Source organism: Papaver somniferum, chromosome 3, assembly GCF_003573695.1.
Source record: "Papaver somniferum cultivar HN1 chromosome 3, ASM357369v1, whole genome shotgun sequence".
Classification (NCBI taxonomy): Eukaryota; Viridiplantae; Streptophyta; class Magnoliopsida; order Ranunculales; family Papaveraceae; genus Papaver; species Papaver somniferum.
The window spans coordinates 163,212,057-163,222,787 of NC_039360.1; the positions used below are offsets into that span (position 1 = coordinate 163,212,057).

Sequence of the window (10,731 nt, forward strand, 5' to 3'; positions counted from 1 at the left end):
ATCGAGACGTGCTAGTTTGCAACATATTTTATTTAAGTTGTTGAATCTTTAAAAGTCTAATAAGTTTTGAACATTCAAATTTTCGGGAAACAAATTTCATAAATGTCTCAAAAACTTCCTTCAGAACATTTCATCGTCTGGAGTCACTATATCTCCTTTAAAAACGTCGAAGTTATGCCTTCATCTTATGAACAATGCATCACCAGTAATTGAAGGTTTTTATGATGGAAGTATATATAGACCTTGTAGACACAAATGACTTATGTATCAGAGAATCTTTAATGGCGGTCAAGTACTTCTGAGTCCAAAAAGTAAAATTCGAATCGAGTTGGTTTAGTCAAAACCGGGTTAACTGTTTGGTCAAGGCCTAGTCCATTAGGTTGACTAGGTCATGGTTAACAAAAGTTGCACATATATGATCCATTATATATGAAGTACTAAGGCCCATTGATAATAAACGTGAAACTATTAGCATATAATCCCAACCATTAACCCTAAAATTGGAAATTTCACTATCCAACTATAGTGATGATAAAACAACAATTAACATGTCAGATGATGATGGAATTTTTACAGAAGATTTGTCAAAATGTTTCGCCAAACATAATACAATTTCAAGGAAATTCAACGGCCAAATAAAAAGATATTCATGACGTTGTATGATTGTTTTAATTAACATTTATGTGGACACAACTGGAAATATCACGTACTTTGCAGTACATCCAATGGTTCGATCTTTATGAACATTTTACAGTATATTAATAAGGACTATATATATCACATACCAAAATACAGCATTACCCAACGGTTGGAATTTTTAAAAATTAGGCTTTTCGACGATGTTATAAACTAAGGTTTTTCTGAACGTAGACAGTTTAATAAAAATCACGTTTTGGAGATTGCATCATATTCCAATTTGATTGAAATTTTAAAAAAGTAAGTAATACCTAATTCGGTTGAACATATTAAAATTTCATGAAAATCTAATGGTGAGATCTCTATGTTTGACAATCATACATCAGGGGAACCCTAATAAATACTACGAAAACGAAATTCTTTTCTTACATGGGAAATGCCTGGTAATGCATCCATAAAATGAAAACAATAATATCAAAACCACGCTAATTTTGAAGAAGTTATCCATCACCGACCTCGAACGATAAAAAAAAATTGCATAGTTGATGGTGACGTGTTGATAATATGTTGAAATTGAAAATTATAAAAAAGAGAAAGACCATGGTAATATAGTATTACATATAAATAAGCCTCTATTTATAGGATATGATGTAAACCCTTGATACACATAGAATGGGCGCACACATGGGCCACATGCCCTATAATATTCATTAAAATTAGAAGGCTATTATTGGGGCGTCACACTCCAATAGAGGGGCTTCACTTGGATTCTTAATGTCCAAAAAAGTGGTTATGGGATGTCCTAACAAATATACAAAATGTCTAGATTACCCTTTAACTAGAAGTGATTTTACGTCCAGGTTTGGATTAATTCCAACCGTAGAATTTTATTTGCATTTAATTTTACGTCCAGATTTGGATTAGTTCCAACTGTAGAAGCTCATTTTACGTCCAGGTTTCTTTTAACCGTAGAATCCGATTTTACGTCCACGTTTCTTTTAACTAAATTAGGGTTGTTTAGTCATTACAAAATTATTTGAGATTAGGAGTTTTTGATATTACTTATGAGTGACCCGTTTTTGTCATATTAGGTGACGCCCCTCTATTGGAGTGTGACGCCCCAATAATAGCCTTCTAAAATTAACCAAGAGTAACGTTCGGAAACTCTCTAATGAGAGTTTTAAGCCAATTTAGAATATGATCTCTCCGCACTTCCTTACTTGCACTACTTCTTGTTCTAGAATCTTTAGCTTGTAACTATGCTGTCTCACTAACTTCTCTAGGCGTATAAGTGCATTTCCAAGAACTAAATTCTTTTAACTGAAACTTACAATCTGATTTTAAATTATTGTTTCAACTTGACAGTTCTTGCTCCACCTAGTACATTCACTACATTTAAAGAGTCCCCTTGTAAGTGTTGATGTTCAACTCTAGCTTGTCTTGCCCATTTCACCGCTTCTAGAGATGCAATGGCCTCTGCGTTGCTCTTCATCCTGAGGTATACTCGACACACATACTGCCCCTCGATATTCTCTTGTATCATAAAACATAGTCACTCCACATCCCCTTGGTTTATTTTCTTTTTTAATGAAGCCATCAAAATTTATCTTTGTGTAAGTCCTCTCAGGCATTTGTCATTGTCTATTTCTACTGTGATGTACTTGACCAGTACTAGACTGATGAGCAACAACATTAGCACAGTCATTCGAGCCGTTTCGAGTTAGTTTACAAACTGGTCCATCTGTAATTGTACAATTTCAAATACTGTAGCACATCTCAGTTTTCAAATGTTCCATAGCATTTCTCCTGCATTGACTAATAACCCAGAATTATTCACACTGGTACACTACAAAACAGAAGGTCTCTTGGTACGGCCAAAAAACGTCCCAAGAGGACAAAAAATCGTTCCAAGAGGTATTAGGGACGGTTTATGTACCGTCTCCTGTTCCACCGTCACTAATACTATTTGGCCATGTTTTCTTTTTGGGACGGACATATTTTAGCCTTGATTTAAATATTTTATGACTGTTAGGGACGGTCAGGTCATTACCGTCCCAAATATCCTTTTTCAGGGGAGGTTTTTTCAAAACAGCCGTCCCTAAAAACTACTTGTTTTGTAGTGGTACTACCGGTTGAAATGAACCATGACCCATGATGAGATTCAATTTTTAATTGCTCTTCCATCATTGCTTGAAACAATAAGTTCAAATTCCAATTAGTGTTTACTCATTTACCGAATGAGACGGTAAAATAATTGGTGCACCAAAAAAGTGTCGAGAGTTATTCGGGAATATGTTAGAAACCGCCAACTCAATCGAGGGATATATTCAAACTGTGTATAACTCATGAAACGTTTCACCGAATTTTACTAATGGGGCGTAATAGAACAATAATTGCTAAGTATCCGGTTACTCCAACGTTCTAGACCCCCGTTTCTAAAATCCTGGTTCCGCCACTAATCAAATTATTTCCAGCAAGTGCCTCTACGATGTGCTCTGAGCCTCTGATTGAGAGCGCCCTTAAGAATTTGTGGAGTTAATGGTAATTTTATGATATTACGAGGGCAATTTTAGTAACTTCACTGATGAGAACTAGAGTATTCTTCTTATCTACACATTAATATCCGAAATCCAGCAGGGAGACAAAAATACTAGTAGAAAGTAAAGTCTTCGGTGTCAGATCCCATCGAAATCTCCCATTTTTTCCTGTGTCAATTGTCGCAACTCGATCCATGTTCAATTTTCCCCTCAGATTAAGATTCAATTGCTGTATTTGCTTTTTTTTTTTTTTTTTTCCCAAATCAAATCAAAACCCTAAGTCTCAGTTTTAATTTTCCCTTAAAAATCAAAATCCTAAGTAATCAGTAAGAAGGTAGTGATGGGTTCTTCAAGATTTAGTTTTAATTGTTTTGTAATCGTATGGGATTCTGGTGGAATGAAGAATAACAAAAAGACATAGCATTATGATATTTCCTCCCAAAACTAAGTAATGATGTGAAACTTTCGGTGGGTTGAAGAATGTCTGGAGTCGCATTGTGAGTAACTTTGTATGCAGTAATGGCGTTTGGAAGTAATTTGACACAATGCAATTATGTACTCAGAAGGATAAGATACACCAAAAAAGAAGTTTAGGGATGAGGAAAAGAAGACCAAGAACACTGAGGATGATAAGGATGCTTAGGTTTGGGTAAGATTTTCTTGGGCCTCTTGTTTTTCTTTCTAAATAACCCTTCTCTTGTGTCAGAATTAAAAGAAAATCAGTTTACATGCAGTAAATAGGCTTGTTGTTCATTGTTGTTGTCCTAGTTTGAAGATATATACCATTATCAGTTGAGTACACTTCACAAGGACATTATAGTCTTGACAATTTGTTAGTTTATTGTATTGCATTATTGAGGGATTAATTCTAACTTCTTAAGTCTTTTAATTTCATAGGTGCCAGGCTTTAGATTCACTATATTAATTCAGTAGCTATTGGTTTTAAACAGAAGGTATTACGGGTAGTTTGATTGTTCTAGTTGTTAATGTCACACAGGCCAGAAGTTTACTATTCTCTACTTCATACTGGTGGTAGTAAACAATGAAGATCATGGCTATGTTGTGAAGTTACCTGGGAAAATTGTTGGCAACATTGGTCACCTTGGAAACCGCATGTATAAATTCTCATCTGCATCTGACATTAGAATTTGGTAGGAATTAGTGCTTCTAAGATCTTGGATTTGAACTTATTGGTGTAGCTATGGATTGATATCAAAATTGTTCATGTAATGCAGTAGTTAATGATCTGATTCTAGGGAAAAAATTCGTGATTTTGAAAAATTCAGTTGCTGGAAAAGCGGAAATTGCGGTACAATTTGTGTTCTGTGATTTTATTTTATTTTTACAATTCATACTTGAATTTCAGTTGTTATTTTGTTAGTTTTTGAGAAACTGGTTTTTATTACATATGTTTCTATGAGCATGTCTGTTTGAGCATACTTAATGATCTTAGTATTTCAAACTTGAGCATTAGGACTTAAACGTGTTGTATGTCACTTAGTTACTCAGTTGTGTTAAGGTCTTTGTTGTTAAACACTCGGAAGACCAAAAAGAAAAGAAGAAACAAAATGTATTAATCTTTATAATTGGTAATTTGGTATGGGTGGAACCGGGAAAGTAACAGGTAAGATCCTGGTTGGCCTGAACATGGCTGAATCGGTTGAAAAAGCATCATGAACATCTTTCTGAATGTCACTATCTGGTTCTGATTACGACTGAGAAGTTAGATAAGGATCAACACCGGTTTCTTTGAGACCTCTGCCTGAAGTAGGAATTCTTGAGTGCAGTTGTTTAAGGGGAGAGTTTAATATCAATTGGCATTTAACTGACTATTCTAAATTCCTGTAGCAACGCTTTCAAGAATGCTGCTTGAATACACTGATGTCAGAACATACCTTACATTTATCTAACTTAACAAATATTTTGCTAGTGTCTCGTTACAACTGTTGATGGGCAAGTGTGTTGGACATGACTATTTGGGTTACTTACTATGTGCATATTTTTGCTTAATTTTAGATTTAATGGTCTTGGTATTTACTATTCTGGTGCCAGAATGTATAGTAGTATATGTCCACTCAATTCCTGCTAGTACTGAAGTTTGTTTACACCCCTTGAGACTCCATCACCTTTTAAAAAGACCTAAGATTAGATTTTGTTGTATCGGTCTAGTGGTCAGTAAGCTTACCTATATTAACACTGCTTTTATTTTAGATTCCGTGTCTTTCGGTTCAATTCTACATTTTAGCTGTATTATCTTCTGCTGCATCATAACTCTTTGATTGGAAGCAAAATCAGAAATGAGTTCCTTGTAGAAATTGCTTCACTTATGGGTCTGTGGTGAAATGGTCATATTTATGCTTTACTATATACAAAAATCTTTTATGTGTGGGAGATGTCTATTATGGCTAGTGCATAGAGATTGATCTGGACACCCATGGTTGTTTTAATTGAAACCTTGGCTGGGTTGAAATATCATGGAAGTACTCAGTACTTTTGACAGCTGCATTTATGACAGGACATCTGTGATTGAGCACTGAATGACGAAAGATTACTCAGTTGCTTGTTTTGTTTGCTATATAGTTGTTTATGGGATTTATGCACTGGATAATAAGTTTATTGTTTTATCTAATTCAGGATTTGTTCGCACTAGATGAAGGTGATAAAAGACCTACCTTGTCTAATGCCTGTGGAATATGTAGAAACTAGAAAGCTAAATGGAAAACACGTCACTATCCAACACCCCACAATACAAATTAAAAACGTCCTGCAGATAAACCCGGAACACGTTAACCGACAGGGAGGGGAAGGATCTTGTGAAATTCTATCTACTCAAGAGCATCAGGTAAAAATTGCAGAACTCAGTCATGCTTACCCAGTACTTTTCTTCTTTACTTTTCCACATTAACTTGCATTTATAGTAACGCCTACTCAATATAAATTCCAAGTGTTGACCATTCTAACTTGCAGAATTTATACACTACAAGTAGAATGCTATCGGATTTAATATTTTTTCTTTCTATATGCAGACTTATAAAATTAACTAGAATGCTTAGAGCTGTGAAAAAAGCCAAAACAGAGCGTGATCAAATATGAGACATCTTAGATACCTAGTTAGTATGCGAACAAGAACCCTTTGTAAAACTACTGGTCGAAGTATCCATATTGGTCCTTAGGAGCACAAACTGCATTGATGTTTCCAGCTGCTAGTTTTGTTGGTTTTCGAGAAACTAGTTTCTAAAAATTGTGTTATCAACTTATTATGATCATGTGTAGTTGAATATGCTTAGTGATGCCAGTAGTCAAAACTTGAGCATCAGGAGTTAAGTTTGTTGGTAATTCATAGACGGGGGAGATGTGACTTAGTTATCGTCTGACATGCTTGTGAAATTAGTGTTGTAGCTTTCTAAGTGGGTGGTTGCTGATTTTACCATGTAGTTGCTTTCTCATCTCTATAGTGACGGGTCAACTGGCCTTCATGTTAATCAGTTAACGTTACGTATGGGTTTTATGGATGAAGCAATAGACTAACAGAGTCTTGTTTCACCTTTGGCTTCTATTTCTGCTGCTAAATTTTTCTTTTCTGGACTTTCTTCCCTTTTTTCTGCAGCCTGCATTCCCAAAACATTTCTCATTTAGTGATGCCATGTTCTGTATTTCCGTGTTGAAAAAATTCTGGATGTTGAATATTTCTATCCTTTATTACCAGTGTATTTTCAAACCTTCTCATCCAAATTTAGTAAAATAAGTTTCCTATTGATCATCTGTTTCACTGACAATGAATTTTTCACCTGTATTTCAATCTCACTTTACAGATGGAAACTGATCGATTAGCTTTACTCGAGTTCAATAGTAAATTACAATATAACCCATGCGGAGGGCTAGGCTCGTGGAATCATTCCGATCATTGTACTACTTGGCTATGAAATAGTTGTAATCGTGAGCATACAAGAGTTGTTACCATTTTGGATCCAAGTTATCTGGAATTGGGTTCCTTGCTATGGCTTCTATGGTGAAATTCCGCAAGAAATTGGCCGTTTCTTCCGGCATCAGTTTCTATATTTGTTATACCATCGGTTTTATGGTGGAATTCGAAGCTCTTTGAGGAACAATATTGATGGGATAATTCCTCCGTCCTTACAGAGTTTGAAGGAAATTGAAGAGTTAAACCTGTCACACAATTACTTGTCTGGTACACTTCCAGTGTCTTGAATCATTTCATTTTGTTATAAACTGGATTTATCTTGGAATAACTTTGAACATGAAGTACTAAAAGAAGGTATTTTCAACAACACGAGTAGTAGGTCTTCAGAAACGAGGAACTTTAAAAGGTCTCAAGGCAGAATGTGAAGCGTTGAGATGCATTCGACGTCACAATGTAACTTCTTGCTTTAGTGTCGAATTTGAAGGAAGTTAATTTCAAAAGCTCTGGTTTACAAATTCATGCGGAAGTCTTGAGAACTGTTTGCACCCGACAGCAAAACGTAGAAAGCGTCAGAGGTCAATAAACAGGCCATTGAAATTTATTGAGAGGCGATATGTAGCCGCGGATGATGCTTCTGCATTAGATTATGTTCATCACCAGTGCCAGACATCAGTAGGTTATTGGGATCTGAAGCCAAGCAACGTTTTACTTGACGAGGGTCGAGGGCCTGAATGGTCGTCTTGGAGATTTTGGATCAGTTAAGTTTCTCCGTGAGTTGCTGCTGTTGTTGAATCTAGAAATCTTCGCAGTACTTCATCCGGGATGAGGTCTCTGTCAACATGGCTACTATGCGTCCTGTCAACTTTTATCCTAACTCAAAAGTTCTTGGCCTCTCAAAATTGGATTTTTTTTCCTTTGACAAGCCTCTCTCTCTCTGCAGACTTCCATTCTTCGATTTTCTTCCAAACGTCAACTGCCACCAACTGCCAACACATGTACTCTCTGACACTAACAGGAAGGAATCAGTTTCCATGTCTTTCTAGCCTACAGTTTCGCCCAGAAGGTCCTGTGTTTCTGTTTCTCGGCTTCTGGTATAATTTATGCTCCTCCTTTCATCACTTTGATTTCCAATTGGAATCATATTGTTTATACGGGCACCACTAAAGAAATCTGAAATACACATTTCAGACATTATTATTTGGTCCCTTATGGCTTTAAGCAAAAATCCAAGAATCCATAGACTTGACTATAGGGAAAAAAAGTAAAGGATTTGGATTATCTTTTTCTTTCAATGGGGATTTTGCACAAGGATTTTCGCACCAAACGACGTAATTGTTGCTGTCAAGTCTCTTAAGCTTTCAATGGGGACTTCCCTAACAACTTTTTGAAGGCTTGTATTTTGGGAGTCGTAGATTTACATGCAACTTCGCTACCAGTAAGCTTCTTATTTTGCCACTTCCGGCCTCTCTCTAATTGACTGTGTTTGTACCTTTTTTGGCACCTGGTAACCAGTTTTAACTTTTTCTCAAACTCCGGTGAGATAAGTAGACATAGTCCCAATAGTATATGGAAAAGATTGCTAAGCAATTCTCCTATGTTCAACAAAACATAAGAAAAGGCTACTAGCAAGAGAACGAATTATGGGACAAACAAAGTGCGTACGCAGCAATAATACCAACCAACTTGATCAGACGAAAGATATTATGGGAAATAGTTGTACACGTGAATCAACCGCAAAGAATGTTGAAGATGACAGAACCTGTCAAATATCATCGATAATGTTCTGGAATATGTGTATGAGCAAGAAAGATTGGGATGAATTACTACGGAAAGGTAAAGAACACCGGAGATCTATGAAGCAGAATCTTGCTCAATTCATCAAAGGTCATAGGAAACGACATCGCTCATGGAGACCAACCAACTTTACCGAGTATCCCTGAAGAAAACGAATTCAGTTGAATTCATCTTAGTGAATGTTTAGATTAAGTGCAATTTCTAAAACAAATACCACCCATGATAATAAGCTGAGTTAAGTAGGTATGTTTTGATTATTATTACAATAAAATTGTTACGAATAACAATACGAAATAAAGAAATATACACTGATATTCATTGCTAGAAGAAGGTGCATCAGATCGGGACTGAGAAGGTGCATGAGATCGGAAATCAGGCAGAGATTGATTCATACAATTGTAAGTGCAGACGCATGTGTGGTGTCCAGGTTCTTGGCAAATTGCACCGACGTAATTTTTGCCGTGTTTTGCCTGACATGGATCTTCACAACATGATATTGTCCCATCATTACGGCAGCCTTGGTCGTTGATACCCGACGTGCATCCCCACAGCTCACTGCAGAAGTTTACCGCTGTTGTACCTGGTGAAGTCCATATAAGTAAAACAGATCTAATTTAATTGGTAAAAATTAAAATAAGCTATACATGATGAACGAGAAGGAATTACCTGAAATGGACATGAGGATGATAATAAATAAAATGCAACATAGAAGCTTGGCCATCTTAGTCTTAAATCCCTGCTACGTTCTCTCCGTTAGAACTATGTAATTCAAAACAAATACCAGGCATCAAATTTCGACAATATGCAAGATTCATAACCTGATTATTACTACAAAATGAGATAAAAACTGAAAATTTCCATCCAAAATGAGACTTGATGTTCTTTTACGAAACAAATTGGAGTATAACTTCTCTAATTATTCTAGTATGATGGCTTTTGTCAAGATTAGTCGAAGAAACATTAGATCAAGATGGACAAGGAGATACCGTGGTTGCTGCGCACAAAATCTCTTCTAGCTTTTCTTCTGGTGAACCAATGGAGTTAGTGATAAGGGTTAGTAATTATTTACGTGAATGGTGCAACTTGGATTTTGTGGCTTTTGGTTTTGTGATTTTAAAGCTATCTAGACTCCAACTTACAGTAGGAGCAGTGGAAATATTGATGGTGGTGGAGGAAAAAAAGAGCAAAACCTTTATTGCAAGATGGGTTAAAAAATTGACTAGTAACAAATTTAGTTCCAAAAATGGCTATAGTTTTACTAACTCTTTGAATTATTGAGTTGCTTTAGCCTATACTTGTACCATTATTATTGCGTTTTGGCACTGAAGTTGGTGTGTGGAATTTAGAACTACCTACCTACCTACTCCTAGATGAAGAATGAACACTTTCAGCTTTGGCACAAGAAAAAATAAATAAATTAGAACCTCTTCTCAATCTAGCATCCTTCTGGCGTCATTATGTCATTCTTTTTGGAAGTTGGAACCATGTGTCTCGAGTAATAATATCCATATCGACAGCAATAAGAGAAAGCGGATATTGCATTTTTTAGATTTTCTACTGCAATGTGTTCAAGGCAAAAGAAAACTCCGTTTCGAAGTGATAATAAAGTGATACAAAACCTGAGAAACTATGAAAGAGAGTGTGAAAATATTATTTATGTTCTGTTGGAAAATTGGTTACAATTTCATATTGAATGGAAAATTCGAATAATACCAATTGGAGTTAGGATAGGGTGTAATGGGTTTCGGGCCTATTCAGAACCGGCCCCGTGAGTTGGAGTAGTTTCCTTTTGTTTGGTTTTAGAAGAAACATATCCCAATCCTCAAAGGAAACATCTTTTCA

The 10,731-nt window shown here is 36.0% G+C and overlaps 1 protein-coding gene and 1 long non-coding RNA gene across 3 annotated transcripts; one reads left to right on the top strand and one right to left on the bottom strand.

Annotated features, from left to right (window-relative positions):
• The first annotated feature begins 3,284 nt into the window (after positions 1-3,284).
• Positions 3,285-9,268, top strand: LOC113357913. The gene is made up of 3 exons (XR_003363988.1): positions 3,285-3,822; positions 5,808-6,015; positions 6,986-9,268. It is a non-coding gene; the product is annotated as an uncharacterized LOC113357913 (long non-coding RNA).
• Positions 8,919-10,024, bottom strand: LOC113357911 (putative defensin-like protein 180). Of its 2 annotated transcripts, none has more exons than XR_003363987.1 (4): positions 9,876-10,024; positions 9,556-9,648; positions 9,284-9,469; positions 8,919-9,031 (listed from the first exon to the last, which is right to left on the bottom strand). XR_003363987.1 is itself a non-coding variant. In XM_026601410.1 (4 exons), exons 2-4 carry the CDS (start codon positions 9,608-9,610, stop codon positions 9,000-9,002), a joined length of 360 nt encoding a protein of 119 aa, XP_026457195.1. In that variant the 5' UTR covers positions 9,611-9,648; positions 9,876-10,024; the 3' UTR covers positions 8,922-8,999. The 2 variants fall into 2 exon arrangements, 1 of the variants encoding a protein (XP_026457195.1); XM_026601410.1 differs by having other exon boundaries at positions 8,922-9,031; positions 9,197-9,469.
• Between the last annotated feature and the right edge of the window lie 707 nt (positions 10,025-10,731).